The sequence below is a fragment of the Gymnodraco acuticeps genome, unplaced genomic scaffold (genome assembly GCF_902827175.1).
Source record: "Gymnodraco acuticeps unplaced genomic scaffold, fGymAcu1.1, whole genome shotgun sequence".
In the NCBI taxonomy this organism is placed as follows: domain Eukaryota; kingdom Metazoa; phylum Chordata; class Actinopteri; order Perciformes; family Bathydraconidae; genus Gymnodraco; species Gymnodraco acuticeps.
Genome location: NW_022992250.1, coordinates 2,996,684 through 3,023,877, shown reverse-complemented (window position 1 = coordinate 3,023,877; position 27,194 = coordinate 2,996,684). Strand labels below are relative to the sequence as shown.

The following is a 27,194-nucleotide window of genomic DNA, read 5'->3' as shown; positions in this document are numbered from 1 at the left end:
TATAAGCTGCAAGCAGCAATACAAGAGGTCAAGCAATCGGCTGAACAGGCACTTCTAGTTTCATCAATTAGATAACAGAAAAGTTCATGTTTGTACTTTCATTTAAGATTTTTCTAATGGTATTATGAGTAAATCCTAAAATGGCAAGTTCACTTTTATCAAATAAATGGTTGTTTTATGTGCTTTGCTTTATGCTGCAATGATTCCAAACACCTCCTTTGTTTCTGGCACATTAGAAAGGGATGAAAATAGTGTTGAGGATGACGAGGTGTATTCATCTACTGTCACAGGGGAAATAAATCAGCTAAACGTGCTCAAGCTAAGTCACAACAACTCAATTGAATAACAGTAAATGTATCTGAATGTAGCTTCCATGTAGAGATGGTTAAAGGGTGTAACACTCAAATGTGCAAGTGAGCTGGAAGGCCTACAGCTGGTGCTAGTGTACAGAAGGAAATAGAGCGTAAGAAGTAGGCTATATTACACTTTTTTTAACTCATTAACGCACTATACAGTTAAACAATGACATTTATAAGAGGTCGTATAGTTCAAGTAGTGTGTTTCTATAACCAGAACCTGATTTAAAAATGGTGCCATTGTTGCCATGTATGTAATATATGTAGATCAAGGTTCGATGTAGACTTGGTGAAAAAGTGGATAATGATTGAACACGCAGGCACAGACCTCTCTCCAAATCCATAAGGATAGCCAATAAAAAAAACAGTTGGCCAATAAACAAATATTTGGAATATGATATTATACATTTTATCATCCAAATAACTAACTTTTCTATATGTTAATAACACCGTTCTTAGCCAGTAGTCTAGAGAAAACATGTGTGCCTCACAATTAGAAACTCCCATGATGCCCATAAGGTCACAGACTGGGCAGATATTAAATAAGAAGTGTAAGCAGGCTACTTGTCATCTGTAGTTTAACTTGCCACGGGGGTTAACAAAAAACAAAAAAATAATTGGGAACCTGGTATGCCTCTAGTAAAATAGTGTATAGCTTGCAACTCCAAATGTACCTCATACTGTGCAGTGTCCATTTAAAGTACTTGTTTGAACACTGTTCAGAGAATGATTGAACGCAATTCTAGGGGAGAGAGAGAAACACTGGCTTTTCACAGATGAGTGTTCTTCACAACACAGCTAGTCATAAGCAGACCGAGCACACATCCTTCCGTTCTAATTTGGTGACACGCTTAAAGTTTAAAACTATCTTGCTGGGGAATAGTAAACTGAAGTTGTGTTTGTGTGTGTTGCTGTGTGTATACAGTATATGTGCGCACATCGCAGGCTCTTGACAATGTTATGTGCCTGTCAGATGAACATTTAAGATACACACACTCACACACACTCTTTTGTTTCATCTGAGTCCAGGGATTTGAAGGGCAGCAGTGTGAAGGGGAATTCTGCTGGTTTGGATAGTCTTAGATCTAGTGATGACTTGTATCATTGAGTTGGATGATTTATTTTCATGCAGCTGTGCTCTGCTCCTCCCTGAACTCTTTGTATTCTCTAACTTGAGCTTCTGCCCCTCTCTGCACCACAACCTTCCTTATTTTCTTTAACACATTTTCCATAATAATGTCAGTATACATAGCAGTTATTTGGCTAATTTCTAGTGAGGTTGATTGCCCAATGTCTCCTAATATCCTTGGTATTGAGCCAGTGAGTGATTAAATAAGCAGTGACAGGTTGAAAACAACATCCAAAAACGTAATTCTTTCAGGCTTTCATGCCTTTATGCTGACCTTTTCTCATTATTTTAGGAAAGGTTCAACTCCCTACCCAGGTACAAACATTAAATCAGGCAATAACAAGCTGTTTGAGTATAGTGATTGTAGCTACCATGTCGATTTCAATTGTGTAAGAACATTCATTCATCAGTTATCGTCATGAAGTTACCTTGCCAAAACAGTTCAATAGAATATCAATCATTTTTAAATTAGTCTTGTTTTCCAACTTACTCCTGTCACTTGTTGAATAAAGGATATTTCAAGAAGTATTTCACTATTGTGGAAATTGGTAAAACAACTATACTAATCTTGGAGAAAACAGCATTTAGTGTATTTGTCCCATTGTAAACAGCATGGTTCCCTGTGAACAACTCTTTGAAATTCCCCCTTGGAACTGTACCAATTCATTGTAATTTATTGTTTTTCTGCAACTTCAGGAATTATGTTCTGTACTATACATTCATCATTGGTTGCATGTTTGAAATGAGTCAGAGGTTCAAACAGAAAGATTTGAAGGAAACATAGAAAAACCTCAGGCTTATAGTTGTGGATATGGAGAGATGTCAATTATTCATTCTGGAAAGCCTTGAGATTTTACCATCCTGCCTGTGACAAATGGTTGGCTGGATACACAAAATGTTCACTTATATTTTGGTTTGCCAGTATTGTAAAAAGAAAAACTAGATGGAAAGAGGACTCAAATATTTTGGATCAAGTAAAATACATGTTTGGCTACTTTAGAGAAGTTTTACTCAAGTACGAGAACAATTAACTGATCAAAGAAGTACATACAAATACAAAATACGCTGAGTAAACATTATTGCTCGAAAATAAAGTGCTGTTTTGTAGCTGCCCACTGCTCCTAATACAATGTGTGCTGTGTGTTTTAATCCTTCATTTCCATTAGACGTGAACTAGAGGTTGACTGATCAAGGTGTTAAGTTAAGCAATAATGACACAACTCTAATAATGTACGTCCCATTATAATGTTTCATTGTTTGTGGTTACTGAAGTGTAATGCTTTAAAATGAATCTATGCAGCATCATTAGTGATTATGTTGCATACAAGCCCATTACTCCTTTATAGACTATTTAAGCCCCATGATTCGGGTCAATTTCCCTGTTCTCGGGGTGGTGCATAAATCCAATAATTAATACAATTTATGGTTGTGGTGCCCAATTCCGACCCTGCTTATTGTTAGCCTTTTTTTCCCCCTCAAAATATTAAAAATACCTACTCTGCTTTGGTTTGAGTCTGGATGACTCCTTGTCATTGTATTATCCTAATGTTGTTGCTACTCAGCACATACTGAGGACTTCTGGTTGTACCTGTACAATTGCTTTGAATGGTCAACACAGAATACCCATATCGTTCGTTATATTAAAAGGTTTGCTCCACCTCATCTGTCCTGTCCACTGTTGTTCACTTCAACAGTATACACATTCAAATAATCCAATGTTCCCGTGTTAAATCCTACTTGGTAACAAGGCACAGAAGACTATGCATATTTTTCTTTCTGTAAACATCACTAACACTATCTATTTTATCATGGTCTCTATAGTTATAGGACTTCATTGTAAAACACTTTACAGTTGCAGTCTTATTTTGTATATGAGGTAAGGTAAACCTTGCTTTATTACCACACTACCTCAGCCTCACCTTAAACAGCATCGGATAAGCGTCAGGTTTATTACCTCACGAGCCAAGCCCTGTCAGCCTGCATTTTTTTACTACAAGCTCAGCATCTTTATAATGCATGCGTAATCCAGGACTTCAACTAGCGTAGGAGGCTACCCAAGGTTTTACCTCAGTGCAAGGTAATATTTATTATTAAAACAGGTTAAACCCCCTGGTGTTCTGGGTCACTGTTACAGTAATGCAGTTTACCATGCACAGTAGCTACTGCTGTGGAGTAGTCCTACCTTTACAGGAAGCTGATTCTAGTTAAACATGTCACATTGGCTTCACAAGTAGAGCAGCTGCACACCTTCTCAATAAATCATAACAACAGTAAGGGGACTGAATACTACACAGAAACCTTTTTGACCTGATTAGCGCCTTCAGCTTATATAGTTTGTGTCAAGAGCTTTGGACAATAATTCGATGAGTGAATATAATAACATATGTGCAGTCCCTGATACAATGCATACACATACAGAGAAAGTAAAACATTTACTGAGAGTGGATTGAGAGGCACATTACAACTGTTATTTTTTACATAGTTGCTGTGGCCTCTAAGTGAAATCTCTCATTTCATCACAGCATCTCTACCAAGTAATACGTTTATTTTCTACACCAGCGATCCACATCATATGGACAAAGCCACTTTCACAGTCTATCTCTCTCTCTGTCTTGCTCTCTTTGCCCATCAGAGCACATCCAATTTTTAGAAACTGCACACATCCTCCGCGCTGTGAATAGTTTTCTACACTCGGGCTTGCATGGCTTATTTATCTTATCTTATCTTTAGATGTTCTGTCCCTGTCATGCTGTCAGCTGCAGCTCGATGTGTACTGCAAAAGTTTCGAAGACATTTTTAATTGGACACCAGGAATAACATTAAAGTCGCTTTGAACTGCGTGGAATAAAAAATTCATCTGAGACATATTTAAGAGAGGAGTAGCCTTCTCAGCTCCCAGGGGAGAGCTAGAGGCAGGGTTCAGAGTTCAGGGTTTGATTTGACGGTCCCATTTGTGTGTAAGTATGTTTTGATGTGTCCATGCAAGCACGTGCGTCTTTTTTTGTTTACATGTGTCTGCCTGTATCCTAGGACTAAACAATGTACATTTATTTTGCATTGAGTATTTCTTCCTAAAGACTCTGAAAAGAGCCAGGTTTCCTAAACCATACATTGTAAACACTACAGGTCTGGTTAGTTAGGTATAACTTTGTAGGGTCTGTTATTAATGACTATTTGATGAGTTTTTAACATTGACACACACTTCCCCATACTCCTTGTGTGTGTGACTAGTCTAAAGGTTTGTTGCATGGTGAAGCATCCACAATACTCAATATTATTTATGGTGAGTAAATTAGCTTTCACATCTGCTATGACATCTATTGATTCTGGCTGTTCTACAGCTAGGGTCTTTAAACACTGTAAATCGTAAAAAAGCTATTCTCATAATAGATGTGAAGACAATCAGATAAAAGGATGTGTGTGATTGTTTAAAGTGCTGCTGTGCGAACCTTTAAAATGTATGTTTCAATTACATTTGTGTTGATTATAAACTCTAATGTTGTAAGTTTAGAAATTGGATACATGATGTTTCATAGCACCATTTAGAAGTATAAAAACAACCTTTGTTACGCCTGATTATGTTTTGCCAAGAGCATCAAAGTCAGTGTTTTATCTCCCTCCAAAATCCGTCTTTGCCCATTAAAACAAATCAACTGAGACATTATTTCATATAAAGGCCTGGAGTCAGATTCGGTCAGGGAGATATGCCAGTTTCCCAGTTTAAATAGCTTTGGTATTGTATTGCTATCTCCTCTGATGCTATCGTGGACAATTTCATTTATTTTGGGCCTGCCAACAATCCCAGACTTTGGAATCTATGAGAGAAGCCTTTGTGCTAGCATAAAATACACATTGTCACACCCATTTTATTTGAATTTATACTGAATGGGTGAGTTTGCTTATTATGCATTTGAAGAATCAATCAGCTAATTTCCTCTTTCCTTATTCCATTGTTTCGAAGACAAAGTTAATACATATAGGCTATAGTAGACTAACTCTCTCGGGTGTAATGAATTGCAGATCTTCTTTTCTCTCTATTACAGTATCACTCACTCTAATGTATCACAGTTCATTTCCTGCAATGGGAATTAGGACAAGATATCTGTGCCAAATACTGTGACATAATAACTTTAGTATGAGAGCGAGGTGACGCAAAATTGCCAAGTCAGCTTCAATCTCATAGAAGCAATGGAGTTAAGTGGATTGGGTAAATGGACAATCAAACACATGAGGGCCCGATCAAATCATTGACTCTGATTTGTGTACAGTTTAGGCAAAGGCATTCACTTCAACAAAAGTGTTTATACAAAGGATTGTAAACTTGTAATAGCCCCATTACAATGTTGCAATGTATTATACCACATGATACAAAAGTGTTAGATGGAACTAAGAGTGTACTGACAAATTTGCTTTTTTATGAGGCGAGACACGGCAGGCAAAAACATCGTTTTTCAAGTACTGGTCAATTTTGAGATTTTGTGCTATTTTGATTCCATAACATGTTTTCTTTCAGGCTTTTTGGAAGGAAAACGTACAAAATACACATTTAAGTGTTTATTTTACTATAGTTTGTCTATTTGCGTCTGTAGATTTCTCCTAAATTCACCAAAAGTTAGCATTCTAACGTAACATAAAGTACCGCGACCGCTGTATGCACCATGTCAACAGAGGTATCGCTGGAAAGCTGTGTCTCTCCTGCACAATCTCATCGGATCCAAATATGGTCATTTCCTTTGTATCAGCAACCAATCGTGAAAGCACAAAGGGGTCTTAAACCAAGAAACGAAATCTCATTGGCTGGTGTCAATTTCTGATAACGTGATTCGTTCAGATGCGTCACGTGGTGTGCTAAAACACTTCCTGGTTAGCTTTCAGCTAGAAATTGAAATCTCAAAATGCCAAAAGAACGGCGAAAAAACGTTCACAAAGAAGACGACAACAATTGTCACTTGCACGAAGCAAGGTTATAAAAAAAAAAATGACCCTGAACATGAAATACCTTCACGGAGTGCGTTGATGCGCAAGCTGTCATCCAAAAAACAGGAGGGTTTAGCTAGCGCCTCACTGCAATCTTTAAAGGTCGTTTTCTCAAAATGAGTTTTTTCTCCTACTCTGAGTTCGAAATTTAAACTTCGGTAGCACGTAGATACACCAAACCTTCCAGTTATATTCCTATCAATATTATGAAGGCTTTTACAGAAGGGTTTGTTCATATATCATTCATAGCCTGAATTATACAACATTGTATACCTAAAAACATGGCGAAAATGGATATTTTAGGGCTGTTGACAGTATTTTCTGATTTATGGAATGATAAAAAGAGATATCCAATATCCCTTCTGTAAAAGCCTTAGATACTAATATGACTACAAAATGAAACAATAATTTTGAATCTGGCTATATCCAAAGTTCAGATTTCGATTCCTGAAATGTGTTAAAATATGTGCATATTTAATGAGATAATGGTTAATTTGCATATTTAAACATGCTATTTCAGAAAACTTGTAATACAAAAGACAATTGCCTTATTGTAAGTAATTAAATGGAGAAATTTCTAGCTGATACCTTTAAGTTAAACAAATTACCCTATTCACCTGGGGTGTCTCGCCTTAAATTGCGTCTCTTGAGGTGCCAGAGAATAGGCCATGACATTTATATTTTACATTTTCTTAGATATATCATAGGAAGAGTTGACATTTTGTCGTGCACTGGTACAAAGCATTAGGGTTCTATGTTGTTTTACCTATGGCACTGAGGTTATGTTTGGTTTGGGTTGTTTGTCAATCTTTCAACAGGATTATGGAAAATAACTACTGGCCCAATGCTCATGAAACTCACTGGAAGGGTCTAGTAAGAACACTACATTTTGAGCAGATCTGAATCAACGCCAGATACAAACCTTTATTTGTACTTATGGAAACGTTATTGGTCTCACAGCAGGGGCTGATCTACGGGGGGGAAAGGGAAGAAGCTAACCCCCCCACTGTAGAGCCTTGCCCCCCCAGCTGCCCCCCTAACTTTTGTGTCCCTAAACTGTACTTATAGAAACAAACCTACACTATGTCCACAAGCTTCTCAAGCAACGAAACAAGCAGTTAATTAATTAAAAGTGAATCCTTTTAAATATAATTGTTGGCCCGTTAAAAACGTAGCTACGGCCCTGCATTAAACTGCAGAGCGGCGTTCACAGACCGTGGCTCACGTAGCTTCCACACGGCGGCATGCGTTGAAGCTTGACGGCAGCCGTGTCTGAAGCTCGACCAACAGCCAATCACATGAATCTCCCACCCTGGACACACAAGCACGCGGTTTGATTGGCTAGAGCTTGTAATGGCATATTATTTGATTGACCCTGAAGGTGGATCAGCTTCCCCTGGGAGCATTTCCCCTTCCACTAGTTTTGTTTTTACTAAGAACGAGAGCTTGAAACAAAATATTAATAAGACGCTGCTGTTTGAATTGATAGCGTTTAACAGACGGTCGCTGTTTGGGACGTTACGTTACACAATACTACAGCGCTAGCTGTAGTACTACAGCGCTAGCTGGGAGATCGATCACTTTATTTTCTAAACTATGCGGTACTATTAAATCCACGTAAATTACACATCACAGCAATGAGGTCAGATGAATTAAACCAGGATACATCATTTACCGTCAAACTGGATCTAAACACTGCCTGTGTGCGTTTGATAAATACTTTCTGATTTAATATTTGTTATATGCTACTTATTAGCTACATGGCCCTAACGTGTAAAGTTATACAAGCATTTGTACCAGTGCTTTTCCCAAGTAGACTCTTGCAGGCCAGAGTAGCTGGAGTGATTCAACAAAAAGACATATCTGAGAAGAGATCAGGACGAACATAAAGAGGAAAAGAGAGTAAACTGAAGAGACCAGGAGGGTCAGAGCAGGAGGAAGCCAGGAGGAAATGAAGACATGAGTGAAGAAGAAGAAATGTATGTTAGGAATAAAGAGGAAGTGTCAGAAAGAGGGACAGAGGCAGGGATCATGAGGAAGATGAAACTCCAGCTGGACATAGTATGTTTGTATTCTCCTTGTATACATATTCCATTACAGCAGCACTATCTATTCTTATTTATTGAAATTAGTTGCTGGGAGATGGGTGATGTGCTTTGTGTACTTAATAATAACTAAGTACTTTTACTGTACTTACAGTAAACAGAATTCTAGGGTATCATGAGTATTTTCTGCTGTTTTATACTATATGTTAGTTTGTTTGTCTGAACACCTTGTTTCTCTTGTGCATTAAGAACACTTGTGTTAGGCCCTATCACAAGTTAGGGCATGATTTAACAATAAATAGGTTATATATACATTATACAGTATAAAATACCACGTACAGACATGCTCTCCAATGCCACCCTGGCATGACCTCTTGCCCCCCCTTTGCCACCCCATGTAACATTTTCTAGAACCGCCACTGGTCTCACAGTACCCGTCTAGTTGGAAATGTGATAGCACTTTCCCTTACATTTGAAATATATAACTTGTGTTTTTCCCAGGTGGTGACACAGGAGGTAAGATTAGTGGGTCACCAATAAAAATGGTCTTTCATCCTCTGGGGACGATCCCCTGGGACTGAACTTCAATACAAGCACAGCATGACTTAATATACTGCTACTGGATATCTGAACCTATCATTATTGGAAATGAAATGTTCCTGTACACGTGAAGCACAGTGTTTACTAAAAGCTGCAGAAACCAAACGCTGAAAACTAATATATCAAAGTTTATATGAAAAATGAGGTTAGTTACGTTAGCTAGCTTACAGCTGCAGTAACATCAGGAGTCATGTGATCACATTGTTAAAATAAGACCATGGCCGTTTCTCAATCTCGAGGAAACTGGCTTCCAAGCCAAAACATGATTACTTCTGACGGTGGGGCTGGAATTGAAAATATACACATGTCAGAATTATTTGTGATTTGATGTGAAGCGCGTTTATCGCATTGACTCAAATTACAATTTTAAATCTCCAGTAGAGCAGGTTGTTCAGTCACGGTTTTATCACTTAAGGTATGTATCTAAAATTAAGTTATTTCTGCCTGCCCCTGACCTGACCTGCCTTTATTTCATCCCATCTCCACTAATATAATTTCCTGATACTCTGCACTTAGTAGAGGAGCACTTAATCGTGTGAAAGTTGTTTCAAAATGCAGCTGCCAGGCATTCTACTGGAACGAGAAGAGAACACATTGATCTAATTGTTCCATCGTTCCTTTGGCTACACAGTAGAATATATGTTGAGAATTCTATTCATTTTTTTTTGTTGAGGTGATGATGATGTCATATAACTTCCCATATGACTATATTATACACAAATGCTTTGGAAATACATTATTTTTGAGATTTAAAAGGGGGAATATCTGAGTGCTGTGCGCACAGTCTCCACTTACGTCAAGAGGACGTAGAGATGTCAGAGTGTGAGGGTGTTGAGAGCAGCCACTGAGGAGTCTGTGTTAATAATTCACAGCAACTAAATAGGTCACACAAGTATTAATTAAGCAGAGCAGGATAGGGGGGAGGGAGAAGAAGAAGGAAGGTAGAGTGAGTGATAAATGGACACAAAATAGTAGTTATGACACCGAAATAACAAAAAGGGACAAGGAACAGGAGTGTAATCAAATGGAAAAGAGTGGTAGGAAAAAGAGGAGATAACAATTTAGCAAGTTATGGAAAATGGGTGGGGGAAAAAAGGATACAAGACCAACAAAAGTATTGGAGAAGAGAAAGGATGTGTCATGTAACCAACCCGGGATCACGGCAAGACGTGAACATGTGACGATTTACCATGCTGGGAGACGTGAAGATGTCACGATGTCATCCCTTCAAACGTGACAGTTACACGGTATTGTTAACATGGCCCAACCAGTGGAGAAATACCCGGAAATGCCAAGCAAATGCTACCCCGACGGTCGGTTGTTATTGTCAATATTAATATAATAATGATTTATTTTTTAATAGTCACATTCGATTTTGCCGATTTTTTTGTTGCCCCAGCTGGTCGACACCTCTTTTAGCAGAAACAAAGGATACATTAATGTATTCAATCGATGTTAATCCATGTGTGTGTTTGTGGAATTAACGGACGTGACGTTGTGCGATTGTGTTGCCAGGCAACAGCTTCGGTTCATGTTAATTTACAAACTCTTCAACTAGAACCGTAGTTATATTTAAAAACATTTTAGAAGGCCTCACAAAATACTTTAATGTAAATTAAAATGTAAATGTGAAGGAATGTGTGTACAACAAAATACACTCGTCATAAGCAATACCGGAAACAGACATAGGCAAGATCCTCTGCTCGCTGATTGGATGGTGCGAAATAGGGTTTATGCGATGTGAAATCCGAAAACATTTTTTTTAAATAAAATAATACTTTATTCCGAGTGTGCTTGCTTTTCTCTTTGAAAGTCATCACATAACGGCATTGTAATACACGGTTCGGCTGCATTAAAAATTACATATCTGCCGTAGTTCTCTATTTATAGAGCCCTGATGAGAAGACTTCTAGACAAACAGGAACAACTGCCACCAAAACTGAAAACGTGACGTGGATCTTAAGCAATTAAACAACATCTTACATTTCTTTTCACACAATACGTCTCCTTGCTACGGAAGAGGATTAGGGCCACATAAAAAAAATTAAAAAAAATTGTTTTGAGAAAAAAGTCAGAATTCTGACTTTAATCTCAGAATTCTGACTTTTTTCTCAGAACAAAAAAAAATGTTTTAATCCTCACAAAAAAATGTTTTATGTGGCCCTAATCCTCTTCCGTACCTTGCAGTATCAACACTACATTTTATATTTGATCCAATTATTAGATAGGCTGTATTTACACCATAACAGTGCACAGCTGATAGAAAGGGACACCTGGTGGTTAAAGCACGTTATTGGATTTTATTATTTGTATTATTAGATCCCTATAAAGTATATTCATTACTCGTTATTCTCTACTAATAGTTAATTAAAGACTGTATATAATGACTATTTTGCACATCCCTTTCAAGATTTCAAGATTTTCTAAGGTTTATTGACATATCATATTATACACAACTACGGTGTAGTTATGCAATGAATGAAAAACTTGGGTCACAGGTTCCTCAACAGTGCATTACAAGGCATCTATCAATATGTGTGTATACCTCCACCATTAAACTGTCATATTCTGCACATGTCTTATACTATCTACATACATCTTATAAGAGTATAATACATATGTATAATATCAGATAAAATAAGTGCTTCAACATAGCAATGTTAACTATGTTTAAGCACTTATTTTAACTGATATTATAAATAGAAAATCTTGAAAGGGATGTGCAAAATAGTCATTATATACAGTCTTTAATTAACTATTAGTAGAGAATAACGAGTAATGAATATACTTTATAGGGATCCTATTAATATCTAATAATACAAATAATAAAATTCAATAACATGCTTTAACCACTAGGTGTCCCTTTATATCAGCTGTGCACCTTTATGGTTTAAACACAGCCTATCTACCAATTGGATCAAATACAAAAGCCAGCCGAATTAGTGTTGATACTACAAGGAGACGTATTGTGTGAAAATAAATGTAAGATGTTGTTTAATTGCTTATATATTTAAGATCCACGTCACTTTTTCAGTTTTGGCGGCAGTTGTTCCTGTTTGTCTAGAAGTCTTCTCATCAGGGCTCTATAAATAGAGAACTACGGCAGATATGTAATATGTAATGCAGCCGAACCATGTATTACAATGCCATTATGTGATGACTTTCAAAGAGAAAAGCAAGCACACTCGGAATAAAGTATTATTTTATTTTTAAAAAATGTTTTCGGATTTCACATCGCATAAACCCCATTTCCCAGCGTGCATTGCAGCTAAACCATCCAATCAGCGAGCTGAGGATCTTGCCTACGTCTGTTTCCGGTATTGCTTATGACAGGTGTATTTTGTTGTACACACATTCCTTCACATTTACATTTTAATTTACATTAAAGTATTTCATGAGGCCTTCTAAAATGTTTTTAAATATAACTACGGTTCTAGTTGAAGAGTTTGTAAATTAACATGAACCGAAGCTGTTGCCTGGCAACACAATCGCACAACGTCACGTCCGTTAATTCCACAAACACACACATGGATTAACATCGATTGAATACATTAATGTATCCTTTGTTCCTGCTAAAAGAGGTGTCGACCAGCTGGGGCAACAAGAAAATGGGTGAAATCGAATGTGACTATTAAAAAATAAATCATTATTATATTAATATTGACAATAACAACCGACCGTCGGGGTAGCATTTGTTTGGCATTTCCGGGTATTTCTCCACTGGTTGGGCCATGTTAACAATACCGTGTAACTGTCACGTTTTAAGGGATGCAATCGTGACATCTTCACGTCTCCCAGCATGGTAAATCGTCACATGTTCACGTCTTACCGTGATACCGGGTTGCATGTAACAGTTTATATGCACTAATCAGTGAAACAGCATAGGAGTTCCCTCTAAATTGGTCTGGCAAACATGCTTTGATTCGTCGTCCATCCCGTCAGCGTCATCACTGCCATCACCGTCATCCTACACACACACACACACACACACACACACACACACACACCACACACACACACACACACACACACACACACACACACACACACACACACACACACACATACACACACACACGCACACACACACACACCACACACACACACACGCACACCAACACACTGCACATGGTCATGTCAACCATTTTAATTAACTTTCTAGCTGCTCAAATGCAAGTGCAAAAAAGGAGAGTCAACTTCATCGCACGCGATCAAATTATATAAGAATAATCACTCAGGCAAATTCGACTAACATTCATGTAAATCCACACAGTAGAGAACATGCAGTTGTAACAACTGTTGCAACCATCAGAAATGATTATTATGTTGCGTGTTGAATGGCAGAAAACATTCCAGATTTGTTTAGTTCATCTCCTGCTGTTACCTTAATGCAAAACTACACATCAACTCTGGGATCAACAGGTTTCTTCAATGTATTATTTCATTTTTTTTTTAATCAGTTTTATGATGTAGGGCTATAATATCTAGTTGTTTGTCCTGAAGCAGCAAAGTGTATTGCCCGTTTTGGCCTCTTGCCACTCAGTTGAGCCAGTTCACACTTCAATACACTCATCGTGATGAGCTGTCAGAACTATTACCATTTACAAAATGTAGCAATCGTACTGTGTTGCACTATAAAAATGAACTCTGGGTCAATTCTCAACCTTAGTGTTTCCCTAAAGAATGCAAACATCTAACAGTAATGCCATCTGAGTTTTAAAACTAGATTAACTGCTGTATAGCTTTTTTTTGCATGGTATGATGACTTTTGCTGTGGTGTAGGGAGGCTTAAAAATCACTTCATTACATTTGATATAGGCTTTCACACACCCACGCAGGTTTAAATGGTGACAATAGCTTTCTTACATATTATTTTAAATGGCTGTTTTAATTGAGTTTTACTTACTTTACGTTTTTTTTGCTTTAATGGCCAGCCAGCCTTTTAGCACACAAACCCCAGCTGTCTCCTGTCTCTTCTCATCTCCTCATCTCCTACCTCTCCTCTCTCTGAGACCAATACTCTTATGCCCTGAAGTCAGTAGACATTTCAAATGTACCAGAGCAGACAGTAGGCAGTGGATTATGCAAGAGAGCGTTTCTAGGTCTAATGAAACATTTCTACTTTTCTTCTTGCTTCTTTTCCAACACCACTTGTCTTTAACTATACATATGAACTACAGAGTTCTATGTTACTCAATCATTTATTGCCACTGCCCACTAGCTGCCTTTGCTGTCCTTGTCTCCACTGATTAGGCCAAAATGAGAGCAAACGAGCTTCTAGCTTTGGTTCAGATTAATATTAATGGACTTGCTTCCTGTCTCTTTACAGATTTGACTTGGTTTTACAGATGAAAATGGATGCCTGGTTATTTAATCAGTCTTGCTCTTGGTATTTAATAATTGAATTGCTCATGGGACAAGACAAAGTAAAGTTGACTCATATATATATTTAGTCACATATACACTATAAGGGTTTCCTTCAGCTACTATATGGAATGTTTTATGTTTAACTTCCTTTCATTATTTATAGTTTTAACAGGCTTTTACATAATTTAGTTATCGTTAGGAATACAGTACCAGGGCATGAGCATGTGCTTTACTTGTGGGAAATTCAGATAATGATGTTGAGCTGCATTCGAACAGGGAAAGGAACTGTTGTGGAGATACTCGGGACTTCTAGACTGGTTGTACTGAGCCAGTTGTGTGTAACTCTAAAGTACAAATACAACTGTTCAATGTTATGCCATGCTCTATTATCACAAGTGACGGGTCAAGAGCACACAAGTGGATCATTTAATAATAATAATAATTAAATGTAAAAAAGTGTGCTCTGGTACTTGTTAAAGTGTCAAAGCACAAACATATCTATGAATCACCCACTTCATCTGAAAACAGTGACAAAGAGGTGCTACTTGACGGTGTCATGGCAATTGACTTCCATTCATTCTCACCTGTAGAATCAAATGTTGCCACTGCATTTTGCTCTCTATATACAATATGCTAGTAAATGTGGGATATATAGATCCAGAAGCATCTAAGTCAGTAAGAAGTTGTAATTGCTAATTTACTGTAATTGCATTTACACACAAATTCAAGTAGGATATCAGAAACATCCTTAATTTACGGATTATCTCCATCTCTATCTTTTTTAAGTCAGTGAAGCAAAGGCCAATTATTCTTTGCTTTCCGCCAAGTGTACTTTGGTGACAAATGCAAACGTTATCATGCAGAGTGATTCATTAACTGGACTGCACATGATCCAGATTGGACATGATTATAAACATACATATTTCATTTCAAACCTTTATTTATACAGATAAATCCCATTGAGATCATTGATCTCTTTTTCAAGGGAGACCTGCTCAAGTAGTTCCACATGAAACATAAAAACATAAATAGAACAACAAAAGGACATCATACGGCATAATTTACATAATTATCCACATAAACATGTACCAATAGCTTCCGATTGAGTAGCATCCAACCGAGCTTTAAAAACATTTAGTGGCACCAGATTGTTCAGTTTCCATTTTATTTGCAGACTATTCCAAGACAGAGGAGCTGCGCATCTAAAAGCTGTCTTCCCTAAGTCAGTCCTAGCAGTTGGCACATTTAATAAAACCACAGCATTCGATCTCAGGCAGTAGCCACTTACAATTTTCCGTGAGATCATATTTGATCATACCATTAACAATCCTCAGTAATTCCTGTGCTCTGTGCCCTGTTTTAGATGGCTACACTACAGATGACATTGAGTTCTACTGGCGGGGAGGAAACGGGGCTGTCACGGGGGTGGACAGGATCGAACTGCCCCAGTTTGACATTGTGGATCATAATCTAATCTCCAAGAATGTCGTCTTCTCCACAGGTAATGGTGACAAAAAGGTTGAAATGCATGAATCAAAGTTGATAAAGCAATAATCCAAATGTGGTATAACGTAATGCAATCCTACGTTCTTATTCTCAAAATCCATATTATCTACAAGCATGTATGAAAAATGTGTTTAGATACACACACACGTACGTTTTTATTTACTCCTATTATAAAACACCCTTTGGTTGTATTCAGTTTCTGTTATTCTTATTTCGTTTAATTATCACTATGCTGCTGCAAAACATATTGAAATTCATAAATATTGAATTTCTCACTTATTGATATGAAAAATAGCATATACTTATTTCCCGAAATGCAGACTGTTATGTAAATGAACACATATACAAACCTCTGAATGAAGTGCAGTCGTGGGAGAGGGAAGACACTATGACTTATTTAACAGCAATAAACAAAAATAATGCTGTCTGATACAATATTCATCTCTTCTGCATTTTCATATTCGTGAATTTTGTCATGCAAGCAAGCAATTGTAAGCGGGACAGGCGTTCTGCTGAATACAGTTTCTAGGTACTGTACAGAATGGGAGCAGAACACTAAAGCAATAAGATCGTAGAGTCTCAACCAATGAGAGGGCTTGTTTTGTCCACGGGGTCACACATTCCACGCAACCCTATTAATAACATAATGCTTTCTGATGAATGCACAATGTTCTTATGCGTGTCTGATTTGTTGTTATCAACCTAAGTGTTTCCATGCATGGAAACACTTATTGCCTCATTCCGAGATATGGTGGATGGGGATTCCCTTTTTAACGTGCTGTCTATTACAGTATGGAGTATATGACCTGTGGGGAACCCAGAGTTGCTGACATCAGCACAAGTCCATGGGCATTTACCCAATACAAGTGTCATGTCCAAGGATAGACAATGATATTGTTGCCCTTTTGAATAATAGATATTCCCTGCTGTACCTCTGTCATGTCATTTCCTGCCCAAGCTATTCCCTCACTCCATAAAGAAATTATTCAAGGATTCTCTCGGTGGCTCATGCACACATTAACTAAAAGAAACAGAAAATCCAAGTGGTGACATTCAAAGAAGAGCTGAGGATGGTGGGTTGTTGCTGCTTTCATTAAAAAGCACAATCTTCCTCCCCCAACCATGACTCTCCAATGGAGTTGATATTGCTCTGTTTTCCAGCCCTGTAGTGCCGTTACTTTGTGGTTGTAATGCAACTTAAAACCAAATACAGCCAATTCCCTCAGGAAGAAAGGACGTGTTCTGATAACAGTTGTCCTTTACCAAAACCCCAGCTGAAGGTTTATTTCAAATAGAGCAGGATAAGCAAAAATAAAAGGATCCTCGATAGAAAAACCATCAAACTTCTTGCAATATTTTGTATAACCACAGGAATTGGAGAGCAGGTAAATCAGGAGAGTGCTCTAGTTCAGAGACAACAAATAAAGCATTTTACTGGGTTGCTTCTGCAATGGACACTCAGGTCAGAGAGACTTATAAATAACTTGGAGGAAGAACTGATAGAGGAGAACCATCTATATTGAAAATGCCTTCACAACAAGGTTAGAAATCAAACTGTTATTTTGCTCTTGTATCAACCCAAAGTGCTAAACATTTACTGGTTTCTGCTTTTCAGTAAATATCTTCGATTTCATTGTTTTGACCAGGGAAATTGTAGATTGAATAACCCATCCCCCAACAAAATAAATGATTACAATATTTACTTTTGAATATTTAAACTTCTGCTTGATTTTTTCCACTTCCCATCCCCTCTCTGCAGGTTCTTACCCTCGTCTGTCCCTGAGTTTTAAGCTGAAGAGAAACATTGGGTACTTCATCCTGCAGACATACATGCCTTCCATACTTATCACCATCCTCTCTTGGGTCTCCTTCTGGATCAACTATGACGCCTCTGCTGCCAGAGTGGCTCTAGGTGAGGCCTGCAATACAAATATAGACATATTGTCAGGTGTTGGGGTGGAAGATTGCCCTGGTCTGTTATAGATGGGTCAGTGACAGTTACACATTACTTTTATGTGATATTTTTCCCTTCTTTACATCATCACATTCATACAATTCACCTGAAGTGCAATGCGGGACAAGAAAGGCACATTTCACACTATCTCCGGCAAGAAACCAGTGTCAAACATAAACATTGAAAATTCAGACAAGGGTTTATAGTCTTTATAAAATACTGCCTTTTTCCGACACAAATCTAAAACTACAGATGAACTGATCAGTGCGGTGAAAGCCTTGAATTGTACGTATTGTATAAATGATGCATCTTGTATTTTATATTTCTCATTTTTTTTTAATACATGATCTTTAAACCTTCAGTAAAGAATAGCACTGCACCGATCCACAAACACACTTTGTTTCACTCCTTTTACAGTAACTGTGTGTTCAGGGTCAAATAACCATTCCCAGTACCACAAATGTAACTGTTCCTCTCACACGTATTATGATGGATGACCAGTTTGAGTTGTTTTCACTCTTATTTCAGAGCCCCTGTGCTCTTCTGGAAGTCACCATTTTCCCCCGTCATCCTCAATTATGTAAACCCTGTGTAGCCTGCGAGGTTCGTATTGAGCTTCTAGCTTACTCTGTGTGTATCGGAAGCTCCCTGGCTTCTTTTCACCCTACCCCATCCACCCAGCTTCATCCATCTACCCATCCCTAGCTTTAGTCGACAAGGCAATTTTGCTGATTGACGACTGAGCTGCATTTAGTGATCCAGGGGAAGGCATGCATGGGATTTAATGAAAAAAAAGGTAATGCTCCATAATGGAGGCGGGTCAACAGAGTTGCGAAATATAAGGTCGGCCTCCAATCTACACTAGATTCAGGCACCACTTTACCCTGACCTGGTTTCAAGCATTAAAGAGGACCTGTAATGGCTGAAACACATGGCCACTGTGTTGCAGGAATCCTTTGTTGTTATTGTTAAGCTTCTGCATCAACAGCTTGGGAAAATTGCCTGAATCCTATTTTGAGCAGTGGTCACCTGACAGCTTTGTGACAGCTGTAAAATAATTCAGTAATTGTTTAATGAGACTCTCAATTGAAATTGCCTTAAATAATCATGCTTTGTGTGCTTTAACAGTAGAATATACAGGTGCGTGTTGGGGGATTTGTGAGCGCCATAGGAGCAGAGAATGCAATTATTTAATCATGCAAGGTAAATCACATTGAGGCTTAAGAATCATGGCTTTCATGCCAGTTATAATTCCTGCATATAGATAATACCTTAGACACACACTATGGTAGGCACATTACATCGAAGAGGCTGTGCTTTGCTAAAACAGCAGGAATATGAAATGATATCACTGTTTCCATATCACTCATAATAAGCAGAAACGTATCCCATTGATATTCACAGTCAATTTGAGAGAAACTATCTGCACAGCTTGCTGGGCGAGGTTTTGAAAACTGACTACAACTTTTCTCAGTTGGAATTCTCTGCTAATGAACAAGACCAAGGTTGACATTTTAATTTGAAATCGCTGCAGCACTTTAGGTGTGCCTCTTTTAGCTTGTCTCCCGATGCATGGTTTGAAGTCATGGTGGTAAGCCTTTCGGGTTTATTGACCCTGGCAGGCTTAATCGAGCACAGACATGGTATCATGTGGATCAAAAAGATGTTGTGTGGTGGGAAGGATTAAGTCCGTCACACACTCAGAAGAGAACAGTATGTACAAGTTTCAGGTGATTGCTATCAATAAGAAAAATAGTATATGTGTCTGTGGATTACATAATTACAGCATAATTTCAACTGTTTTTAACACAATATATGTTGTTTTCGACATTGAGTTATTCATACAGTATCTATAACGATGATTAGATGTGATGCAATGCATTTGTCTTTCTCTTTTAGGAATTACCACTGTGCTCACCATGACCACCATTAACACCCATTTGAGAGAAACCCTCCCCAAAATCCCCTATGTCAAGGCTATCGACATGTACCTCATGGGCTGCTTCGTCTTCGTCTTCATGGCTCTGCTGGAGTATGCGCTGGTAAACTACATCTTCTTTGGACGGGGCCCTCAACGTCAGAAAAGAGCAGCTGAGAAACTAAGTGTAGCCAACAACGAAAAGATGAGGATGGATCCAAACAAGGTATATTAGCTTGCCTCTTTAGTTTGTTGACCTATTTTTTAATAAAACTCAAATTCTGCATACATAGAGGAAAGCACAATCTCTAGATGAGCTTCCACAAGTTACATTCTATTTCTCAAGTGAACGCTTTTCTTTTTCTTTGCTCTAGATTTACAAAATTACACATTTTCTTTACTTTGCAATGAAATTGTATCTTAATTATTAATGGAGCTGTCTGGGGAGCTCAACATAATTACTAGAACATAAAAGAAGTGTCAACACATGAAATGGAGGGTTGACCTAATGTTTCCTGCCTTCACTTTGCCAAGGGAAGCCATCGTAATAAACTTGTACTAGCAATGATTCAAATCCAAATGAGACATGTTGCCAGCTGAAACGTTGGGAAAGGAGGTCTCAGGGCCACTTGGCTCTTTGTTTTGATGGAAGTTAGTTGCATTCACTTACTCAGACTTTTCTCCCAGATGACATGAACCAAATGCCTACGAGCAGAGATACAACATGGATAACCAAGATAACATGGCTGCGAATGGACCTGCTGATTATAAGTCTATGGTTGGATGAATGTCCTGTAATATCAAGTGAAGTGTAAAACAATTATGTTTCCTTTCAGTGGTTGGTGGGGAATGTAGTTGGCAGAGATGATACTCTGTATGCAAGAATGAAACAAAGGGATCTTGATGGTCATGACTCGATGTGGGAACCAATCTTTGTGGATGACGCAGCAATGGGACTTGGCGATCAAAGGAATAAGGTACTGCAAAAGCCTTAAATGGTGTTGAAATGCTACTATTCAATAACATTAAGACTTTTTGACCAATTGCCTGCAGCACAACAAGATGTTGATAATGAGTAACCAAACATTTGGCTGTGTACACAACAAGCCGATTTAGTATTTAATTTGTGTTGTTATGGGCAATCGCACAAGAAAACACAACTCCAAATAAAAGGCCCATCTGGTGTGGTGTGGTCGCACATTTGTAGGAATAGATATTTAAATGAAATGTTAGTACTTCATTGTTTAACATTGTGTATATGTGTTTTATCAGATAATAAATATTGTTACATGATATCAATAAACTAGACAAACTTAATTATTTTTTCCAGATGGACCCACATGAAAACATTCTTTTGGGCACCCTGGACATCAAAAATGACATGGGCGTTACCGAGCTGGCACTGGGTCTCAATGACCCAAGAAATACTATGCTGACATACGACAGCTCAACTCTACAGTACCGCAAAACAGGGCTGGCCAGGCACAACTATGGCAGAAACACGCTGGAGTGCCACATGACTCAAAAGAAGAGCCGACTACGGAGGCGCGCTTCTCAGCTAAAAATCAACATCCCAGACTTGACTGATGTAAACTCTATTGACAAGTGGTCGAGGGTGATCTTCCCAACTGTCTTCACCTTCTTCAACGTTGTTTACTGGCTTTATTATGTCAATTAAAGGGGAAAAAGGACATCAGTGAAGGCAAGAACAAACAACAAAATACTTAGGTCATTTGTTGTTTGTTTCTGGTTTGTTTCATTTGTATGTGATCTTTAATACTGGACTGAAATACTATATTCAGGACTGGATCCATCATAACTTGGAATACTGCGTTTGCTGGCTAACACGTGAAAACCTTATAGAAGAGAGATTACAAACATATAAGGTGCCTGTTCCTGATTATTTGTTTAAATTTTACACGTTTGGGAAATTTGTATGTTCACACTTTTTTTAAATGTTTGTTTGCATATTGTTTACGTTTTTATTACTTTGAATTTATAGAATACATCATTCATTGCCAAAATATCATATCATTCAGATTCAAAAATGACAAGATGACATATCTAAAGGATTTGTTTACTTTCACTGAAACTACTCAAAAAGTGCTGGAGCAAATTAACGTCAGTAGGGTTTTCTAAGGTTATTTGTGTCAATTTACTCAAACTAATTTTCCTATTAATATTACAAGGGCCTGATGTTCACAATTTACAATATCATGTAATGTAAAATATATTTTGGATCAAACATTTTCTACTTTCTACTAATAAACTGGCAGCCCTGTATCATTTATTTCTAAGTATTTTCTCAGTTCATAGACCATTTAAATAGGGTAACAATAAGAAATATCAACTAAGAACATTCCAAAACGTCCAGGTTTGAACTCAATTGCACTCAAAAGCCTGTTGAAAGTCAAAAATGTTATAATGTAAATAAGCATAAAGCTAATACAGCCAATGTGGATTGTCATTAGTTTGTCTGTCCACTCTGTCCATTGGAAGAGAGTAAAGAACAGAAGGAGAGAAACAAATGTAGTAAAGGAATCTAATGTTTGTGTTTAGCCAAATTGGATTTACATATATATTATTATAATCAAAATGTTGACCTTCACCTCAAAGTCCATTCACACAGTATGGATGTCTTTGGGGATGATTTGTCTAAAGAAAGTAGTTTAGTCTATAACTGTGTATGTAAACATCACCTGTATACCTTTTAGTATATCTATAATAAGACCAAAAATTGTCTGACTTCAGCTTTCTATTCCCATTTTCTTGGAAACATATTTACCAACTGAGAAGAAAATGTCCTCAAATGACGAAAAGGCACTTTCTCGGTTCAAGAAGAACACGGATGGTAAAGCTTAAAACTGACGCCATTGATCCTGCCAGAAGGCAAAAAAGCACAAATATCAGCTTTTAAGACAATATTTAAATATCATGTTTTTATGCTAGGTTTTTCGTTTTGTTGCCAATGAGTTTATATATGTATCTGCCTCCAAAGCTAACATATTATAATCACAATTTAAAACCAATAAGTCATTTTTTCCAGATTGAAAATGGGTTGATGATCGTAGAGGTCATAGCCTTTAGTCCACATTCAACAGGTAATTACAGATTATTTACCAATGATGCTGTGCTTTTGACGTTGTGGACACAATGAAGATTTTATAAAGGATTTTGCACACAAGTTCTTAAAAGCCATAGAGGCTGTACCTAGTTCTTCACATACCTGGTGCTTATGTGGGCTATCTTAAAAGGAACTTTATTATTATGACTACAATCACACTTGTTTCAGTTCCAACAAAGTTTAAATGTAGGAAAACACGACTAGGGCTGCGATAAAGAGTGTACCATCCCTCTTCCCATTGATTTTCCACACTGCCCGTATGAATAATTCTGCTGTTATAGCCTCTTTTATTGCATATAAGTAGAGTCAATAGATTTAAGGAAAATAGGAAACTTCAAACATATTTCAAAGTTAAATTGAAATGATAGGAACAAGAGCTTTTGCATTGTTTGTCTCAAGTGCTTCTTTCGAGTTCACCTAAAACAACAAAGTTCTCACTCAAAGGATGAATATTTACTTGTATGCCATTCATTTTGATTGTGATGGTTTGAGTAAACACTTTGAACATTTATATTGTAATTGTTTACTTAAAATGTAGCCACATACAGTTATGTCTCACTGCATGATCTGTAAAGTAGTAACTCTTTGATATTCTGTTTTTATCTCACTTTCTCCTTTTCTCACTGAACTGTTTCATTTAATTTGTGCTTTTTGAGTTTAATTGAACTCGCAAATGAGCATACATGATTCTGTGATTGCAATTTATAAAAAGTATGTCTAATGGATATTTCAAATATTGATGATGGTATAAAAGATATTTACATTTTTCTAATAAGCATTTACAGCAGAAACTGTTTTAAGAATAACACAATAATGCATTTTTACAAGCACTGCCCAACAACTCCAATGGAAACTTTGATTAAACAGTGTGCATAGTTTTAACCTACATTAACCTCACTGGTGTTTACATGTCATCCAAATGAACCATTTTCACATTGTGTTGATCTAGGAATTGAAATCTGCGCATTGTGTGTAAATTATAAAGTCTCGTTTTGGGAGTTGTTTAATTGTTCTGGTGATTATGTCAAACTAAATTATTCTGACCTTTTTTTGTTTTTATTTTGTAATTAAGTAGAATGTGCGAAGAGATCCTTATAGATTATCGAATAGTCACCTTATTATTGGCATTGTGCATTGTTCTATATTTGAGGATGAATTGAACTCAAATGAGCATATTTAGATAAGTATGTATATATCAGATAGTATATTATTAATCCTCAATTGGATAATATTATTCCTGTAAATAAATACCTATGAGCTTTCAACATAAAGGAGAAAACAGACATTTGAAATATAATTTATACTGTAACGTTAAGAGAATGAAAAAGGCTGATGTGAAACAATGTAAATAGTCTATTTTGCAGTGTCACATGATCACTTTTTTCTTTGCTTTTTTTTCTCTATTTGTTAAAGCACATACCTTTGGGTTTGCCAAAATGTAACATATATTCATGAATGTAGTTGATATTCTTTTGCAGCATGTATTTGCTGTAATGTGTCAGCAAAAGTTTTACAATTTATTGTACCAATGATCAGCTAAATAACGCATAATGTACACCACCGTTTCAAACTAACAAACTAACACGCACACACACACACACACTAAGGGTCGAGTGATAAGGAGGCTAGAAATACCTTTGGATTAGCCCGAAAGTAAACCATCTCAGGACAGCACAATTCACACTACAAACAACACACAAAAACAAACTACAACTTCCTGCATTGTACTTAAGAAAAAGTACCTTAGTGAGCTTGTTTCAGATGTAATGTGTTTGCTTCCTCTGTTTGACAACATTCCTATATTACCAGATGCAATACACTTTTACACTTCTGACAGTATCCAACATATTTTCACCATTGGCAGAATCTAAGGACCTTAGAAATAAGTCATTAATGTATTAAATTAACCTTAGCCATAAACATGTCTCAACCCGAAATGAATATATTTCTTATTTTCAGAAAAACTACTGTATGTGGTATGACATGGTGTGTTTGAGTGTGAGAGTGTGTAGTGGATGTGTGTTTGCCAGACAGGCATGCGTTTCCACCGGCTACTGCCAAGAAAAGTCTGCTTCATGAGTTCTACACTTTGAATATGTGTTTGTTCTTCACAGCGCTTTTTTCGTTTCATATATTTTTATACTTCTATACTCCTGTGTAAAAAAACAACTGCAAACACTGTTGTTTCGCAAAACCTTGTAAATCCAATTTTGGCAATTTTCACATTTATATGATGATTATATTGTCCTCTAGGGGTTCTGAAAACCTAATGACATATATGCTTACAAAATCCTGTCATGATCCCATGTATAAAGTAAAACTAAATACATTATGGTTTAAAAATTGCTTTTTTTTCTCTTCATTCCTGGAAAGTTAAGGTTTTTGGGAATGCAAGGTTTTCATCAGAGAGCAGAGTCTTCTCTTGGGACAGACTGACATCCTAAAAGCCTAAATGACACATCTTGGTGACAGTGTATGTTTGCACACACTCACAGAAGAAGCCTTAGCCTCATGCTACCCTGGATTAAACTCCAAGGAGCATCAATCCTTTTTACCCTCTCAACACCCTCCACCTTGAACAATCCCTGTATGTGCCACTCACGAGAACATTCCCAGAAACCCAGAGCTGTACCCTTCTCAAAGATAAGCCCTGTGAAAGTCAGTGTCTGTCTTTACTATGAAAAACCTAATGAATACATTGTCAATAAATATTGTATACAGTTCTAATTCAGTGTGTTTATTGTAACCCTGAGTCGGGGGAAGAGAAACAATTGAGTGAGATAAATTACATTCTTTGTTGAGACAAAATAAGAAAAAAAATATATATTATATAAGTAGTTTATGGGGCAGGTAAGATCATTTTGTAATCAACATTTGTTGCTCACAAAAAAACCTAATGAGATCAGAACCAGGTTAACATACAGTATATGTTATCATGCTAGAACAACTCCAAATACCATCATTCATTTTGATAATTTCAAAGTCTGTCCTGACATTTATTTGAGCTGGAACCATTTAAAAGCAACCTGGCTTCATTCCAAGAGCGTCAAAAAGTGATGTTCACAGATATATGAGACGCTCAGAGCAAGTGCTTTGTGAATTTGGTGTCATTATGTAACTTATTTGACCTTAGGACTTTCACCCAGTAGATGGCTGTTTGTGTCCCATGTGAAACTAAAGTTAATTCATTTATTTCAACACAAAACATGATATTTTTCTAAACCTAATTCAGTGTCTTTTTGTTAGTTTTAGTGTTACTGGAACGTTACTTAGTGGTTTTGTTTGAATTCATGAAATTGTTACTGTGGACATGGTTTGAATCGGGCTACACAGTGCGTTGAAAATCAAGGAAAGGGATATTGTGCGTCAATGTAGGACGAAATGTGTTATTTTCCCCCTCAAATGTTCAATATTCTGGGAGAAAAAGTTAACAAAATCAAACCAGACTATTTTAATTGACCAAATGTGTTTGTGCAGATGCTGATTTGTGGATTTAATGTTGGCCGAAGTTTGCTTGATTCTCAATTAACCAAAGCACATTATATTCAAGGTCACTTCTCCCACTTGCTGGCAATAAGCAGCTACATTTTCCAAGCCACTGCTCAGGCATTTGCATTTTAATTTCAAGGCTTCACATAATACAGATCAGTACACATTAAATTGTTTAGGTAAATAATGCCTGTCTGTTGCTACAAGATGTTGGTACTCCTAGAGTAGTGTTATATCAGCACATTTCAACCAATAGCCCTCTCTCATTGGCTGTTGTTTCTCCTTCCAGTCCATAAATGGGATGTATTAACATTACATCAAATACTTTAATTTGTTACTTCCATTATCACACAGCTTTTAAATATGTGTTTTATTTGTAAGATATCACAATTAGTGCAATACACAAGGAAGCAATACAAAAGTGGTAACTTGTGTAAAGTAGTTTTATCCCTGCACAAATTTTCTTTGCTGCAGTATTTATTTATTATCTTTGGTCAAAATGGCATCTTACCAAATACTCAGCCCTGTGTAAACAATAAATTATAATCAAAATAACTTGTTGCCTTTGTATGATACAACAAGTGTGACTACGGACTTCAACCAAAGGCCGAACAGCTTGTGCACTTTTGCAGAAAAGGGCTGTCAAAGGAGAAGTGTAGCTTCGAGCAGAACATGGTTTTGGCTGTGAACAAGGAGGCTTGTCAGAGTCTCCGGGAGGTTTTAAATTAG

The 27,194-nt window shown here is 37.2% G+C and overlaps 1 protein-coding gene across 1 annotated transcript in view; it reads left to right on the top strand.

Annotated features, from left to right (window-relative positions):
* LOC117540141 (gamma-aminobutyric acid receptor subunit beta-2) overlaps positions 1-25,703 on the top strand; it is a 56,677-nt gene extending 30,974 nt beyond the window's left edge. The window contains exons 6-10 of the mRNA XM_034206674.1: positions 15,838-15,975; positions 17,740-17,892; positions 19,834-20,078; positions 20,689-20,829; positions 21,183-25,703. Of these exons, the coding sequence (XP_034062565.1) occupies positions 15,838-15,975; positions 17,740-17,892; positions 19,834-20,078; positions 20,689-20,829; positions 21,183-21,530 (1,025 nt within the window). The 3' untranslated portion in view covers positions 21,531-25,703. The remainder of the gene's footprint in view (positions 1-15,837; positions 15,976-17,739; positions 17,893-19,833; positions 20,079-20,688; positions 20,830-21,182) is intronic.
* The last annotated feature ends 1,491 nt before the right edge of the window (positions 25,704-27,194 follow it).